At 34.3% G+C, this 19065-nt stretch overlaps 1 protein-coding gene across 1 annotated transcript in view; it reads right to left on the bottom strand.

Annotated features, from left to right (window-relative positions):
- Positions 1–19065, bottom strand: part of UNC13C (unc-13 homolog C) — a 497972-nt gene that overhangs the window by 65578 nt on the left and 413329 nt on the right. The window contains exons 25-27 of the mRNA XM_081047963.1: positions 11949–12037; positions 5876–6025; positions 1176–1299 (exon numbers count right to left, since the gene is read on the bottom strand). Of these exons, the coding sequence (XP_080904089.1) occupies positions 1176–1299; positions 5876–6025; positions 11949–12037 (363 nt within the window). The remainder of the gene's footprint in view (positions 1–1175; positions 1300–5875; positions 6026–11948; positions 12038–19065) is intronic.

The following is a 19065-nucleotide window of genomic DNA, read 5'->3' as shown; positions in this document are numbered from 1 at the left end:
TCAAATTTTTAAGAAAACATAGGGATAAAAGTGCTCCCACCTGTGTAGTAGCGAAGCTGGGTGCTCTCCTTTTCTGAAGTTTATAGCTGTTCTATTATATTCCAGAGCCTCTCACCTAGGACAATTTTCATATAATCCAACCCATATTCCAGATTTTACTGACATCATTCCCCATGGACCAATTACATGGTTGCTAACTGGTGTTGCAGAAAGGCATTATGTATTACAGCAGAACAAAATGTGTGTGTGTGTGTGTGTGTGTATGATGTTTGGTTACCCATATATGTAGGCTATAAATGATTATACCACACGTTAATGGCATGAAATAAAACTCAAAGTAATTTATATTTTATCATGCACTGCCAGGCAGTAAATAAACAAAAACATGCATCTTTGCATCTTGGAACACTTTAGAAGAAAACATTTTCTATATAATTTCACTGGATAAATGTGGACTAAGTGTGCATGATTAATGGCATCAGTACATATTTTAGTTTAGTTTGGTTTATAATTATGCGTTATTTGCATCACCTGTCTTCTTCATAGAAAAAAAACTTACTACATAACAGGTGCTTTTAAGGATTTTTTTTCCCCCTTGTTTAGCTCAGAATATGAGAACTGAGAGACTTGGCACTGTCTATCCATTTGACCATTGTATAACTTTGTTGCCAATTGATCTATTTTTTAAAAATTTCACCATGTATGGTATAATCATGTGCTTCAAATACACTAAAAGTTGTCTCCTGTATTAACATCCAAGTGGGAAGGGAATAGATGAAAGCAAAATGTAAAGATGAAAAAAATCCATACGACACTGTTGGATTTATCTTCTTGAATTGTAAGATTTCAGGAAGAAACACAGTAAATCTATTTCCCTGGGAGTGCATAGTAAAATTACATGAAAATATTATGTGTATAGACCAGATAACTCTATAAGTAGAACTTTTATGCATTTTTTTCAAGAGATGAAGTTTGACTGTTATTGCCACTATTTTAAAATTGATTTCTATAGGAAAATATTATTTGAATGATCATTATTAAGATATTGTATACCAAACATTATTTTCCCAAAATGGACTTAATCAATATTTCTTCTGGATTAAAACCATTCATTTAAACAAAAACCAATTAGATGTATCATTGAAGGTAAAAATCAAACTTTATAAAATACTTACTGTTTGATCTGTTAGAGGAGGGAGAACAACTTGTTTTTCTATTTTGTTAAGAACTAGCTTCCATAGCTCTTTCAAAACTCTCTTCAGAACTGTTTTCTCACAAATTTTTGCTGAGAGACTTAGTCTGAAATAAAATAATACTTATAATCACTTATAAATTTCACATCAAGGTATCAACTTATTTTATTGATCAGAAATTCACATTTTTCAATACTGAGATTCAAATACCTAAATAGGCCTTTATAATTTTCAAATGCTAAATTTCATTTACTGAAAAAAAATAATATCAAAAATCTATTCCACATTATACATTAGATAATTATCTAATTGGTAGAAAATAAATTCAGAGTATTTCTTTCCTCAAACCATTTCCTAAGTTGTCATCAAGGCTCCCAAATTACGTACATGGTTTTTTTCATCTATATTCCCAACTTGTATTTACTCCATGCTCCATATTCCTGTGCAGGCCAAACACCAAGGAAACACCTTTTCATCACTACCTGGCACTGAACCAACATCACAAGATGGAGAAGATGCATATAACTTTACTCGAGAGCAATAATTTCCCAACTTTATTTTCCAGTTTTATTGAGATGTCACTGGCATAAGTGTAATGTCATTGCGTAAGTTTAAGGTGTACAACATAATGATTTGATACATATGTATATATTGTAAAATGATTACCACAATAAGTTTAGTTAACACCCATCCTATCACATAGTTGTAATTTTTTTTCCTGTGTTGACAACTTTTAAGATCTACTGTCTTAGCAGTGTTCACATGTACTATATAGTGTTATGAAGTCTAGGTATCATGCTGTACATTATATCCTCAGGACTCATTTATCTTATAACTGTAAGTGTGTACCTTTTGACTACCTTCAGCTATTGCCCCACCTCTCATCCTGACTTCTGACCTCTGGCAACCACCAGAGTTCTTCTCTGTTTCTTCAAGTTCAGTTTTATTTTTTTAGATTCCAAATTTACCAAGCTTAATTAGTGTATGGTATCTCTTACAAATGCTTCTGATGGTGGGATAATGAAGGTGACATCATCTAGCATTTAAACAACATGTTAGTTTAGAAACCTCTTTTGCAGATATTTTTCATATATTACTATGTCCATTTTAGAAGTCAGAAACAGGCTCAGAGAGGTTATGGAGCTTGTCCAAGGAAGTGAAGCTCGGGAGGGCTGAGAGTCAAAGTCAGGCTCTCTTCCTCTAAATCCAGTCTGTCATCCAAAGCCCCATGCTATCCTTGATAAATGTGTTTGTGTATGAAGGCAGGGCAGGATGTGAAGACATAGTGCTGCATAAATATTTACTGAAAGTACCATGATATGATACTGAACTCTTTGATACTCCTTTAATAAGAGCTAATCAAACCTGTTTCACAGAGGGCCAAACGTGAGTCATATGCCAGGGTATGACTCCCTGTAGTGCTGCTAAGTACTGTGTATGCATTTGGACTCAGAAATTATAACCTGGGTTCTGGTTCTGAGCGAGACAGAATTTAAATATTTAAATATATAATAAATATTTAAATAATTAAAATAATTATTAATATTTAAAGGCATGTGACATGTGAAAAGCAAAGGGAGAGATTTCCAAAATACATCTTCATGTAGAAGTATTTCTCCTAATACTATTCTAACATATAGAATACATGAAAATGACTTCCTCTGGATGAATAGTAGAGTTGGGGATCCCTGAGGCATATCTGTGGAATCCATAGCCCCACTAGAAACCATTGTTTCAAGATAGCATTTCTAGCCTATTAGTGACTATTCATCATCTGGACATCGAGGGGAAGCCAGCAGATGTGTTGTAGCAGAACAACAGACACTATTCTCTGAAATTCCTAGGATGTTTTGAGAAACAACAAATCTGCCAATTTTGCAGCAGATGTGGAATTTCCACTTTCAAAATGTCTGAGTTTAAGAATCGCTTTTGATTTTATGGTCAGCTCATGTACTTTGCATGCTAACTAACCCTGCTTAGACTGGAACTCAATGGAAAGGTATAAAATCGTTGACATGTTTGCAGCTCCACATGGGATTTCTGCCAGCTGGAAATAGAGTTTATAGCTTGCTTTATAGAGTGGTGAAGTCTTGGAGAAATGAAACATAAACAAATAGATGTCTTACTTAGGCTGCACAAAGACAAAGAGAGCCTATATATTTACAACACAATTTCTAAGGGGATTTTCTCAAAGCCACCTTGAAGACTTTCATCCCTCTACTGTTCATTTTAAATAACAACAAAAACTACAACAATAACAAATTGGGCATCTAACAACTGCTTTCTTAATTTAGTCAGTTAACCAACTTGATAATGTAAGCTAAAAAGCATATTTTTTGGAACCTGAGATGTCTAGAGTCTCTGATCACAGAACCAATTAACCAGAAAATTTTCAATGCTGGCCATAGCGATTTCCTGTCATACAAATATAAGTGATCAGATTTTCATGAAAACCTATCCAGCTTTTCTCTCTCCTCCTGGAATGCCCATCCCTCATTTCCATACATTCAAACCCTATCCACCTTTAAAGACCTAACTCAAATGGAATTTCTACTCATAGTGTGAACAGGAGATTATTATGTCATACCTTATTGTTTTTATTTGCAAACCTTTCTTATTTTTTTTCTACCTAAAGTTGTTGGCTCCTTGAGAATGGAATACCTAATTTTTTAATACCTTATTTTTTAGAACTCCCCCCTAAAAAGTAGCTGTATGGCTATGCATTCTGAATTAGCCTGAAAATTTCGGCAACTCTTCATGCCTCATATAATAATGCTTTCCAAAAATTTTAAATCTCTTTCACAAATTTTTAAAACTCATAGATGTTTTTCTATCTTTATACAATGTGTCTTTCTACTAAGAATTAAAAGAAATTATATATAATTTCCATATATAATTATATAATAAAGTATAATTCTAAGAAACAATTAAAACTGAGTAAAGAATCTAAATATACTAAAAATAAGGGTCCACCCACATTATGCATCAGCCCGATTTTATAGATGATGAAATGGATTTGAGGTCCCTCAGCTAGTAGTTGACAGTATCAGGATAACTTAAAACTTTCTGTGGGTTCCACAATGTTTGGTTACACTATTTACAAAAATACATAGTCTTGCTAATGATAAATGACATATCTCCACACTACCGGTTAGAGTTCTAAAAACAGAAGGCATTCTGGTAGGAGCTTTAAGAGATTTAGGATTTTGCTTTCTCCTACTCTACATTCATCATCACATTCACAACCAAACTGTGGCGTGTTTGTGGGATCCAATCTTGTGTTGTCCACAGAAAAAAGCCATACAGAAAGATAAAAATTACAAGAGGTTGTAGAGGAAGTTAGGTGATAAAAATCTACATTAAGAAACTAAAGATATGAAGAAGTCTTTCTCCCTGTATTCCTTTCTCTTCTTCCTCCTTTATCACCCCCCCCTTCCTCTCGTCTTTAGCTACTTCTTTCTTCTATATCCACTTGCCTGCCCACCTCCTGCTAAGTTATTTAATTACCTGATCACCTATCTTCTAGATATTTCCTCATAGAGAACAGCAAATAAGACTTAATTTGTCTAACAAGTACTGAAATTAAAGTGATAGGAACATTAATCTTATTTCTGAAGTAAGATTAAAAGCAAAGGGAAATGGAATTAAAATAGAAGTCATAAATATATAGAAGAGGTTTTCCCTCTTTTTTGCTTCCTTATCTTTAAAGAAAGGTATTGCGTCTTTCTTATTTATCTTGTTCCCTTTGGTATTAATTAATTTGCCACAACAATATTAAATGAGGTTACATCTGTAAACCACCAGTTATAACCCTGGTCCCTTAGTAGGCATTCAAAATTATTTTTTGCTTTTCTCTTCTTCCTTTAGTTCTGGTTTTAAGTATCACTGTTTAAGAAATCGTGTCTCTGGTTGCTTTAGATAACGGTTCCCAATTGTGGACACATTTTAAAACATAGGTGCCTTGACCTGACTCCAAACTTATGAAATTAGAACTTTCATATAATTTATGCAGTGACCCCTGATTAGTCTAATACCCACCTGGCACTATAAATGCCGTGTTTCCCTGAAAATAAGACCTAACCAGAAAATAAGCCCTAGCATGATTTTTCAGGCTGCTCATAATATAAAATAATCCCGACCATATTTCCGCGAAAATAAGACCAGGTCTTATATTAATTTTTGCTCCAAAAGATGCATTAGTGCTTATTTTATATTATGAGCACCCTGAAAAATCATGCTAGGGCTTATTTTCTGGTTAGGTGTTATTTTTATTTGGGGGGAAAATCGATAGTTGTTGCAACATTATTCACTATGTTTCCTACACTGTACTTTACATCCCTATGACTATTTTGTAACTACCAATTGGTATTTCTTAATCTCTTCACTGTTTTTACCCAGTTTCCCAAAAATATGTTATCTGAGGAGCATGAAACCCTAAAACTGTCCCCCACTCAGAACAGCAACCTCTTTGGTTACCAGTGTTTATTTCCTCTCCACTTTTTCTTCCCTGTACAAAATCACTCCTTCTTTTTTGTAGTCTAGTAATGGACTACAAGTGTTTTGTTTTTACTGAATTCATGCATTTCTGTAGAAGCCTTAAAAAGGCTGTCTTACATAGAAGAAAACAGTTTTTTTCCTTAAGCCCATATCAGTCAAAAGAGAAAACTGGGTAGAAAACTTACGTTTTGTCCAAGAAGTCCATGAGTGGTCTTAATACAATCTCTGCATCCATTGCTGCACTGTTCTTATTAGATGCAGTATTTCCATTTGTTCTCATTTGATTTAGTTCAAAACCCATCTGTTTTATACACTCTTCAATGATAAGCTGGAAACTAAAAATAAGGAATACAAATACGGGAATAAAAGAAAGCATTTATGCCTTCCTTTGCTTGTGTCTTTTTAATTCAACCCCAAAGAGACTGATCTGTTTCAAATTGTATGAATTCCCTTGCTCATTAGTTTGCAAACTTATTGTTCAGCTGGAAAAGTTCTTATTGCAATGAAAGCTACATGGACCCACATATGTAAAGTAGATAAAAGTAATGCTCTTCCAGTTGAATTAATTTGAGTGAGGGTTCATTCAGCCCCCATCTCTTGCAGTAATAGCTGAGATGTTCTTCTGAGAATTGTTTGAGAAAATGACTATTTTTGAAAGATACCGGGCATCTGGGTACACCTTCTTCATTTGGCTTCTGGGACTCCACACCCTCTAACTTTACTGGCTGCTCCTTCTCGATTATTTGACCTCTAACCATTGGAGTAGCATTGTCAGACTTAGCAAATAAAAATGCAGGATGCCCAGGTAATTTGAATTTCAGACAGTAAGTATTTTTTAGTATAAGTATGCCCCATGCGATATTGGGGATATAGTCACACTAAAATTATCCATTGTTTATCTGAAATTCAAATTTAATGGAGCATATTTTATATTTTATCTGGCAACCCTACATTGTAATCTAGGCTCAATCCTTAGACCACTCCATTTCTCCATCAAAAATCACTTTCTCTGGGTGGTGAACACACAATGGGATTTATAGATGATGTAATACAGAATTGTACAACTGAAATCTATGTAAATTTACTAACAATTGTCACCCCAATAAAATTAATTTAAAAAAAATCACTTTCTTGGCAATCATATCTAGTCTCATGGCTTTTATACCATCAATGTACTGGTGATTCCCAAATATACATCTGTAGACATGACTTCTAATGTAAATTCCAGGTTGTTTTATTAAACTGCCTATGTAACTTTTCCACTTAGAAATCTAAGTTTCTCTTTTATCCAACATCTAATCCATCAGCAAATCTTCATAAAGTATCATAAATTTGAGAATCTATTATTACTTCCACAAAGCTACTATAGACCCACCCACCATTATCTTTCATCTGATAATTTATGTAGCATTATGTATGTAATAATTTCCTAAATAGTCTTTCGGTTTCGCCATCTACAGATATCCTGTTAAAATAGAAACCAGATCATACTCCTCTCTTGCTAAAAATCTTCTAGGCTTCCAGATCCACTTAGAATAAAACCTGAAATGTATTTTATGGACTTAGTTAAAGCCAAACTGATCTCATTTCTTGAGACTTTCTTCTTGGCTTCGTTACAGTCTAGCCACAATAGCCTTCCGGTGTCCTTAGAATTCTCTGAGGATGTTCTTATTGCATGGCCACTATTACGTTCCACCCCGCCCCCCGCCCATGGAATTTCTCATGGGTTTCTTGGTCTCTCACTTATTTTGGGCATATGCCACATATCATGCCCTGAAATTTTTCTTGAACGCTTGACATGAAATGACATCTCTATCATTCTCCATTATCTTAATGTTTTTTTTCTTAATTACATAATTCTTTGACACACTGCATAGTTTTCATTTATTTGTTTATTGTCTGTTGCTCCAACTACAGTGTAAGCCTCATGAGGGCAGGGACTTTCTTTTTCAGCGCTACATATCCACAAGATGTCATATCTCAGACAAAGAAGTTGCTCAAGAAATAATGATTGAAGGTCTCAATGGACATATTTCATTCCACCCACCCCTATTGCCTCACCACTCTAAGAATTTAAATAAGTCTGTGAAGAGTGATTTTTTAGCATCAGTATTATTTTTTATTCTTTATACCCCTATATTAGTTTTGGTGGTTCTTACCAAAGCATCAGCAAGTAATAAGAGCTTTAAATAGTGGAGACTTAGCATCACCATTCCTTTACACTGTCATATTTCCACCAACAGGATTAATTATAACACATGTATAGGCAGGCATAAAAATATATTTAGGAGAATGGGATCAATGAAAAAATGAAAACTGGGGAAATGGTCACATCACTAGAAGAGTAATGATTAGAAGGAAAGAGTTCATTTTAGTATTGCAATTTAGTCAGACTCATTCCTCTTCTTCCTCTACACACAAAGATTATAGAATTCATATTATTGGAGAAGTATCCAAATGCACCAATTCCTCAAATTTTACATAGAAGTTTAGGAATTTTCACTATATAATGCATCTATTATTAATTAAATAGAAAGACTATATTTATTTACCAAGGTATACATGCATTCTACAAATATTTAATACTTATTATGTGACAGTCTCAGTTACAAGTGCCGAAGATACAGCAATGAACAACACATAAAATTTCCTGTTTTTGTAGCACATCTGAGACCTTTTATTTTAGAATTTATATTATGGAAATATTTCAGTTAGCCTGTTGTCAAATATTTCATTTTTCCAGTTTTTGGGTTTGCTATCTAATATAGGAAATCTTTGATAAATCTTAAATTATCTCAACTTGGATATTTTTCTTGCTGTTTATAACAGGTTTATAAATATTGGTCCATAATTTTGAGCATATAGTCAAGGCCTGATTCTACGTCTACCATCATGTTGGTCTGTTTCCATCTTGGCTCTTGACTTTTCCTTGACTTCTTTTACTGCTGACACTGTTCTTGTCCCTCTGGACTTGGCATTTGTGTTTGGTTCCTTGATCCTTGGGTCTCAGCTTGCTCCTACAGATGTGATTCATTTCTTGGTTCTCCGAATATTTATATAATTCAATGGAGCATCCTTTTTCATGCTCAGGTCCAAAGGAATCCAAATATATGACCATTTGGCATTTACCTGGCTGGACTTGCCTTTAGACATTTGTCCGGTAGTGGTTGTGGGAGAGGGTGATGGGGATGATAGAGAAGGTAAGAAGCGGGGGGTGGTAGTGGTGGTGGGGTTTGTTATTCAGTGAGGGGAGAGTTGGTAGATATAAAAGGTGGGCAATAGAAAAGAAAGGTAAATAATGTTGGAAATTTTGAACTGGTTGATTTACCACTGGGTTATCAGTGATCCTGTTGAGTTTAGTAATAATCATATTTGAAGTAACTAGTTTCTTTCACACTGATTTTCAAATCAGTGTATTGGGTGGAGGATAGACTAAGCAGAAGGTATGATACTCACATTCCAAAAATGTGCAAATATCTTCCTACAACAGATAGATATGGTAAACTCCCACCAAAAGCTGGCTGTGTGTGTGGGATCAGGCATATGGAGGAAGGGTTATCAGCGTTTGAGAGAGAATTCTATCTCTTGTTAGTCCAAGGTGAACCAACCAATACCTGTATTTCATCTAAAAATCTTTCGCCTCTATCCATTTTGGGTAAATTGACCTAAAAAAATCTTTTTATTCTATCCATTATTTTTGGTTGAAAATGTATTTTTTAGTCAGCTTGAATTATTACCAGTTAATAATGACAGACTCTGTGAGCACCCAAGAAGCCAAACACAGAAGAATTCCTATGAAATCTTTTTGAATTCTTTGTTTAATTAATCCAGCCAGCCCCTGGTACCAAATAAATCGTTAAAAGTAATGTAAATTAAAAAAAAAACAAAACAAAAAACTTCAAAATATGTGTGTAAGCAGAAACTTAAGTGGAACAAGTTTTGTAAATTTTAAGAACATCTTTAAGAACATCTTTATGATAGCACTGAAGGGATATCACTTCGTCTCAGTTCCCAGGTGGGTGCTCTGTGACCATGTCAGGAACCCAGATGGGCTTCAGATTTGTGGTTTGGCTCTTCCCTGGCTTTACTGCAAAATCATCTTACTTGCCACATACAGTAGAATTATGGGTTTTAATAACAGCCGATGAAATGGAGTTTGGGCAATTAATTATGCACGTAATTTTAAAGCTCTAGACTGCTAATTTAGACTCTAGGAAGGGTAGATCCAGACAAAAATCATCCAGTGTGACTTCACAGCATGATCGCATGATCATTATGGACTTCCCGCCCACAGGGTGGGATGTAGAGCTGATTAGTAGTATAGGACATGAGACCATAGACGCAAGGATCTGAGAAATATTCTTTTTATAAGCATGTCATGTGGGTTATTTATTTTAATAATCCTAGCCCTAATTGAATAAAGTATTAAATTCTTCCCTATTTTATAGAATAATGAAGAAATAGATACTGGGTAACCAGGAGTTTCAATATCTAGGTTAAAATAGCTGGGTTCTTATGAATGAAGCCCATCAAGTGCCCTCCTGAAGACACCGCTCCTTATTTCATAACTGAAGTTTGCTCTGATTTTTTCAAATCATAAGTTACATTTCACCATTTGTAACCTGAACATTCTCCCCCATCAAACAAAATAAAACAGCACAAAATAAAAACTACTTGTTCATAAAGATGATTTGGGTACATTACAGAAAGTAATTTGGATATACTTTTTCTATTTACATTCTAGTTTTTATTCTGTTTAGTCATCTTATTTCCCATAAAGTTACAAACACCTCTAGCTATTCCTTACCCTCTTTTTTCCCCCTAACTTTGCTATATAATCTTTATTTTTGCCTTCCTCACTGAAGGTTACAGTCTTTCTTTCGGCTAACCACAATTAAACTCACAGCTGGAATAAAGAGAGGTAAGCCTAAAATAACTGATTGAGTGACCCACTGCTAAGTGTCACCCCAAGTCAGACCCAATGAGCCCCCATTGTTTGGGACAATGTCTGCCCCTCCAACTCCAGGCAAACAAAACCTTCAAATTGCTTATTAAGATCTAGGCCAAGTAAGCACGATCATCCAGGTCAGCTAACGACATAAAATAAACGGCAGAGTGACTACCCTAAGCTCAATACAACAGGCTGTGTCTCCCTCAGAATGTGACCTGTGAAGGTGGGCTCTACAGAGACGATGAGCACACCCTCTGATACCTGAGAGGAGGCCAATTGTGGGATTTTTTTTTTTTTTACTTTGCCTTATTCCTATATTTGAGAAAAAATATGAAGCTTTTGATGTCTTTTTCATTTTAGTCTCTCTGATTTACAAGTGGCATAACTAATACATAAATGTTTATTAGGAGGTCGTCTTTTCCAAAACACAATAATAAGTGATGAATAGAGGTCAAAGAGCTAGCTAGCCCTCATCGTAAAAGTAAATTTTAGTTTCATCTGATAAATGGACACATAGTTTAAAATAGTAAATCAACATTTATTGAGCCAATATTTCAACCAAGTTCTGTTTGAAATTAATGATCCTCCTTAAAGGTGTGTTTGCTTTCCTGTTTATTTTAACATTTGATGATGAGATGATGGCCTTGTACTGTAGAACCAAAATGAAGTTTATATAGGGTGAACTCTCTCTCTTTAGAACAATACCATAGGCAAGCAAAGATAATTAAAAAAAATAGAGAATATATGAATGTATCAGTAGTTTTCTATGGAGTATTAAGTATTAAGTATTGTATTAAGACCCCTAAGCCCTAAAACCCAAAATTCTGATTTTATTCAGTTATGGAGTTGAAATTTAATAATTCGGAAGTGCAACCACCTTGATAGATATGGCATGAATGCAATTCATACTTCCTATGTATGTAAAGATTTTCTCCCTTCCTTCTTCCCACCCGCTATTCTTTTAACAGCCAATTGCTAAGCTCTAAACACTACAACTGCAATAGGAATGAGATATGATTTCTGCCCTTAAGAAGCATATAGTCAGGTGAGGGAAATAGGCAAGTAAACCAGAACTTAGAGCAGTGTTGTAAGTGCTATCCAACTAATGGACACAGTTCTGGGGAGCACATAGCGAGACGTCCCTATAAGATTACAGGGTCATGGAAACTTTCCAGAGGAGATGATACCTAGATTAAGTCTCAAAGTTAAATGGATTTAGCCAGTCAGAGGAGAGAAACAGCATGACGGCATGATTACTCTTAACTGAAACCTGTAGCCTTTGGATAATAACTACTTAGGCCACTTACCTTTCACCGTAAGTGACGCTGAGCTCATCCAGAACCCCACTGAGTTTAACTTGAAGTTCTTTTAGAATAGTACTAGCTTCAGGATCTAGCTGCAGAGAGACCATAAACCACATTACTTAGGAGTTCTGAGAAAACATACCTTTCTTTTACAAGCATTTTGCTTGTTATAAGGTAACATAAAATTTAAAATAAACCAAAAAAACGTGTAATTTTTTCACTTCCTTTTTTTATCTTTGAAATCAAATGCAAAATTTAGAAAATTCTAAATAAACCAGAAGAGGTTTTATCCATGAAAAAATTTACTGAAATGCATAGCGTGCATACAAATAAGAGCTGGATAGCAAAGCCTTTGTTGGCTATAGCAATGGGCTGCAAGGCATAACAACATAAGCTTCAGGACATGGTAACTTCATAACTTAGAAAAACTAACAATACATTAGTGGAATATACATGGTGCTTCAAAGTATATTTTCATCTTTAACATCTCTGTAAATGAATAGGCCCCTTAAAATTATTTTTTAATTGGTAAAAATCATTTTTTGAGTATTGCATCACGCCTTATTTGAAAGTGTTTTCGTATTTTATCAAGATCTGTAATAGGCTAAACCATTTTCCAAGTGCTCCAACATTTCTCTGGAAGTGATAGGCCTGCCTGACTTCCCTCCCTGGGTGTCAATTTGCAACTCAGAGTTTAAAATTCAAAGTAGTCTGTTTTATTAATTTTTTTAAAAAAATTTCTCTTTAAATATCCCAGTATTAATAGCTTGGAGCTAAGCAACTAAGCAAATTTGGGGGCAAAAAAAAAAAATAATTAAATCGAGATAACTTTTTAAATGCTTGTTTTTACAGCGCAAACTTTAAAAGCCAACTTTTCTTTTTATCTAATTTCAGTTCTTAAAGGAATGTTAATATTGCAAAATAAGTTACACTATAAATAAATAAAAACAAATAAACAAATAATCTATTAACGTGGCAGAATATTTTTATAATTAAAATTAAAGATCAACACAAGCTTACCAGCATTTAGAAAAATTTATCCTGTTTGTTAATTATGCTTTTGCAAATGTGTTGTTAAAATAGAATGATTTATAATAGATGTAGTGTATCAAGCTGATAGAAATTCATGTAAATGGAAATCTAGCCTATTTTCTGAAATTTAAGCCAATTTTCCTTTGAGTCTTTAGAAATTCACTTTCCTACCATTAGTACCTATAGTTCTTGCACAAGCTAGTCTTTTATTGAAAAGAAGCAAATGTAATAAAGCCAACTTTTGGGAGTAGAACAAATTAAAGGAGGACTCAGTGTAACCAATGGAACCTAATAAGGACACCAAATGCATATAAGACCCAATATCATTTTAAACTCCTGGGTGCCAGCCCAGAACCAAAAAGTAGTATACACCGATCCTGCAATCTTCCAAGAGCATTTTCCATTATTAAGAAATTGTTAGGGAGAAGTATTATTTATATACCTCAGCTGCTGGGTAGCTTTAGGTTGTATTGACGTGACTGAAAACATTGGATTAGAAATAAAAAAATGTATTTGGCATCTGATATGTTATTGCTTATATCAAACCAATTCTTGATGTTAATCATGATTTAAATCCAGTTGACTGCAGGAGTGGTTAGTTTCTGCCCCTCTATCAGAGCCTATGAGCTTCTTCTGGACTCTTTATATCTTTTTTCTGTCTCTGTCATCAGACAGGCTCACAGCTCTTACCTACAGACACACAGGCCACTATAACAGATATAGACATCTCTAGGAGTCAGAAAATTAGAATATCCTTGAGTCTCATACTTTCTGAGACTTCCAATCAGCTACAACTAGTTGCAAAGCAGTGATTCAGAAAGAAAATTAGATAATATCTATTTTAAAAGACCTCACACTGATATGCATTTAAGCACAATTATCCTAATAAACCATAACTCTCCAACCTTTAACCAAGAAAACATACGTGGACTGTCCCAATCATAGGTAACCCAATCATAGGTAACCGTGCAAGCTGAATGATTTTATTGTATGTTATTGTCCTAAAACCGAGTCTAACTTTATTTTATTTGGATAAAAATGTTGGGGAATAGGGAATGAGAGAGAAGCCCCTCCATATGGTCTTCTTCAGACTCCCCACTCCTTGGCAAAACATATGGGGGTGGTAGGTTATAATTCTCCAGCTACATATCTTCCACCTCCAGGAAAATGTATGACAGTAGAGTTCTCTTCAGGAAATGAGGTTGCTTGTTATTTAAAATCTGTATTTTGTTTTCATATTTGTTTAATATACACATTGAGGTAGTTTGTTCATCTGTTAAGATAATGAACTTAAAAATCGTACAAAAATGGTTAGATAAGTCAGTGGAATAAAATTTTGCTATTTTCCCATAAATTATTTAAGTCTACATTAAGTATTCTAAGAATGGATTTTTATTATCAAATAATTGGCTGTTACTTGAAAATCCGAAACTGTCAAGTTATAGCATTTTAAATATTGGTTGACAATTTTCATTTCTTAATAGAAGGATAAGTCTCTAAGTAGGTTTAGAGAGAATGCTTGTAATCAAGTCAAAAGAAAAAAAGAAACAGAAAATTTTTAGTTTCAGTTAAATACCAAGGGTGCCAAAAAAGTGTATACACATTTTATACGATGTTATCTATGTATTACTTTTCAACGTTGACTTGAATTACGTAGCAATGTGTAGTATGACGTTCGTTCAAAAGATGGTCTTAATCAAATTAATGCTAGTGTCATTCATTGCATTACAATTTCAATACAGTTTTTTCCTTTCTTAAAATGTGTACACTTTTTTTTTGGCACCCTCTGTATTTGATGTTTATGTGATCTAAATCATATCATCAAACCATTAAAATTGGAACAGTAATTTTGAGGTCAATATTCAAATTGCAGGTTTTTGCAATAATAATGGGCGTAAGTATCACTCTTATCTAATTTCGTGTTTCCCCGGAAATAAGACTGGGTCTTATATTAATTTTTGCTCCAAAAGACGCATTAGGGCTTATGTTCAGGGGATGCCATCCGGAAAAATCATGCTAGTGCTTATTTTCCGGTTAGGTCTTACTTTGGGGGAAACACGGTTATAAAATAATCTCTTTAGGCAGGAATTTTACCAATTGTTGAGTCCTGCATTTCTTGATATGATGAAATTGAGGACATTTTCCTTACTCCTACAAACTCCCTAAAGTTTTTAAGAAATAATAATTTAGGCTTTGAGAGTTCATTGCCTAAATTACCAAAAGCATATATTACAAACTATTGGTCACTTTGGAAAGGTAAAAAGTGACCTAAATTTTTTTCACAGTTTTAAATCTTAGCCTAGTTCTATAAGTAATATAATATCAAACATCAAAATTAACTTCCACCTTTTTAATTTAATTATTGAATTATTATTAAAAGACAAACAAGGAAAAAAATTCAAGCATTCAAAAGTCACAGTTAAAACATCCTAAATTAGACAGTGAAATAGCATGTGTACCTGAACAACTTAATTGGCTGACAAAAAAATAAACAATAAATAGCTCCATGTAAAGAGGTACTCAATGAAAATTTAAGAATACTGAATCAAATTCTGAGTTTATAGTAAAGCTTGCAAAACACATTTTATCCACATTCTGTGAAAGGTGTGGGAATTCCAAAATCTAGGCTAGCAAAGTGTGGTTCTAATGATCAGAATGAATCTTAGTTATATACAGGCAGTATCTGAAGTTTTACTCCATTGAGATATTTTACTCCATTGAGCCGTGGTAATATAAATGACTTGTCTGGAAGAGACAGCTAACAGGCAAGGTATTAGGTTGGTGCAAAAGTAATTGCAGTTTTTGCAATTATTTTTAACCTTTTAAACCACAATTACTTTTGCACCAACGTAATAGTTTATGTTCTTTTTTCATAAGGCTTACTTCTTTTCTTTTAAAAGACAATTTACTAATTACCTCCTTTTGCAAATCTTCTCCCAAATGTTGTCCCCACCAGGCAGTTAGTAGCTTTACCTTCTGCACTAACTATTCTTTTTACTATAACTGTCTACACAACCTCTCTTCTCTATTGTTCTCTATTGGTCTCTCATAAATCTCTATCTTCCATGGCGGAACTCTGTTTTAGCTTTCTATCGAGGCATCTGCCCCAGTGCCCTGCATGCCTAGGCATTTACCAAATATTTGAGGAAGGAGATTAGGACAGAAGGAAGATTTCCTTAAAGAAAATCCTGATATCCAGAGTACTCCTCCTTGGAATGATACTTTGCATTGACTATTAATAGAATACTTTTGCATTTGAAATCTTTCATTCCTTAGCAACCATATATTTTGGAGTTAACAGCTTAGTCCTGATTTCGAATATTTGTCTCCTTGCAGGACCATGTCAGATTACATCCTGTTACTTGTTTGGTTCCAAAAATACGGTTACCATACCCTCACTGCATGTTTGTTTTCCAGCACAAAGTCTTTCCCTACGGGAGCTAAAGGGGATTACATTTTATTCCAGCTTCTTATTACAACAGCAACTGTTAAATCAACCAACCGTCAATATCTTGCTAGATATAACTAGTGCGTTGGAAAGTGGCATTTAAACACTTTTGATAACTCAATACAAACTCTTGAAAAAATACGACTTTGTATGGCAGAAGTTAAGGATCTTTATTCCTTTTTCACAGTGTTCATTACTATCTTATTTCCTGTCCTTTTTCTATAGGCTACCAGGCTGCCTTTCCTCATATTCAGCTCATCAGTGTTAGGGTTCCATTATTTGTTCATCTAAAGAAGTTCCCTGACCCTCATCTTCACAGGATCCAAAATTTGATCATTAGTCTGGTGGTCACACCCTCCTCATGACTTCTGCAGAAAATCCTTTAATAAATGCTAACTGCACCACTGTTGCTATGAGAGAGTAAGTCTCATTTCCAAGAAAAAAATGTTATTCAACTTGAGCTCTTGGATCCTTCTTTTGGATTTTGTTTCAGCAAATATCCCTTTCTATCTTCCATCGCTCCATCATTATTTTTATTACCCCATTCTATAACTGTGCTCAAATAACGTTTATGTTAAAATGGAAACTAGAATATTGAAAGAAAACAACCCAGTTTATTTGGAACTTTTGTGTGTTTTCTACTCTCCAAACTGCTCAAAACATAAGTGTAAAACTTGTTGCCTCCACATTCTTATCTCTTAAATATCCATTAAGTCTGTGTAGTGAGGTTTTTGCTCTAGATACTCTGTTGAAGTGCTCACCCACAGGTCACCCAAGATCTCGTAATTACCACATCCAATGATTTTATTTATTCTACTTAGCCTGCATTCACTGTTGTTGATTCTGTTTCTCAAGCTCTTTATGTGCTTGCTTCTCTAGAGACTATCTTCTCCTAGCACTTATTTTTCTGCCCATGCTTTGTCTATTTCTTTTGTTGACCTCTTTTCCTCTGTTTATTCATAAATATTAATGTCTTTCAGTTTTCCCTTCCCACTCCTCTTCTTTTCACTCTTTATTCTCTTCTTGAGCAATCATACTCATCCCTACCGTTTTTCCCCGAAAATAAGAGCTGGCTGGACAATCAGCTCTAATGCATCCTTTGGAGCAAAAATTAATATAAGACCCATTCTTATTTTACTATAATATAGGACTAGGTCTTAATATAATATAATAATATAACATAACATAACATAACATAACATAATATAATAAAATGTAATATAATTAATATAATATAATACTGGGTCTTATATTAATTTTTGCTCCAAAAGATGCATTAGAGCTGATTGTCTGGCTAGCTCTTATTTTCGGGGAAACACAGTATGGCATCAACTACCACCTCTATGCTAATGACCCCCCAAATCTATTACCTACACCTTTACCAGGACGCCCGAGCATCATGTCTATTCCCAGGTGCCGACTAGCAAAGACTTTGATGACTTCAAGCTCAATGTATCAACGAGGGAACTTATTACCTGCCTATCCTTCACTCATTTGTATTCTTATTGTTTCTGATTTGAATGATAGCACACAATTGCTTGAAGCAGAACTGTGAAAGTCATCTTTGACTCCTCTGTCTCTTCTTTCCATATTCACTTTGATACCAGATATGACTGATAGTATCTCTGAAATGTTTTCTTCATCTATCCTATCCTCATTTTCTGATGGAGAATTTTTCTAATCCAGATTATACTACAATCATTTCCAAGTTGTATTCTTGTACCTGTTTTCCCTCTTCTATTCCATCCTAACTGTTCTTAGAGTTGTTTTAATGAAGCTCAAATATGATAATGCTGCCTGCTAACCCTTTCCCCCTCCACCTCCAATGGCTTTCAACCAGGGAAGTACTTCCAGCAATTTCTTACAGTCTTGTCTGAGCTCTTGCTATTTGTTTTATTTTGAAAGGATCACTTCTATCCAACCCTTCTCTTTGACCAAAAACTTATTTATCCTAAAATACCTGGCTCAACTTTTTAAAAATATATGATTGAGAAATCAGTGAAAATTCCCTAGTGAATCTAGCAGCAGGTTACTTTCCTCAAAATGCCCTAAATTACTTTGTAGAGCTACAATGTTCAGCATGGATCATGCGGTGTCAGAAATAAAAGAATACATGGTCATCTCTACTGCAAACAACACGCCCCCGCTCTACCAAAGCTGCCCTGTTTTTTGTTTCTGTTTTTATTTCTTGAGGAGAAACCTTCCCCCAAGAACTTTTAAGATCATTTTCATAGATAGACTATGGAATTTTCCTATGCCATTCAGGTTGAATGAACTGTTATAGTAGAGGTTTCAGTTCTATAAATTCATGCTTCTAACTTATTGGGTTCAGAAAGTGAAGAACTTCAGTAGCTGTTTCTCATCCTAATTAAAGATAATATGCAGTAAATCCAACTGTCATTGCATTTCAAATCAACCAAATGCCTTTGAGATATGTTGTTAAGTTCTTCAGCTTAGACGGCTAAAAATATTGCCTTATCTTTTATACTTCATTCAATATCTTTTATAATTCATTCAATGTAGTTTTGAGTTAATGAATATATAAGAAATTATGAATTTTTCTACTTCCATTTCTCTGAACTTTAAAAAACATCATCTTCAAACCTCATGTGAGTGACATGACATTGTTTACTCTTTAAC

This window comes from Rhinolophus hipposideros (genome assembly GCF_964194185.1).
Source record: "Rhinolophus hipposideros genome assembly, chromosome: 5".
Lineage (NCBI taxonomy): Eukaryota > Metazoa > Chordata > Mammalia > Chiroptera > Rhinolophidae > Rhinolophus > Rhinolophus hipposideros.
The sequence above is the reverse complement of the archived record's forward strand: the minus strand, read 5'-3'. Positions and strand labels throughout refer to the sequence as shown.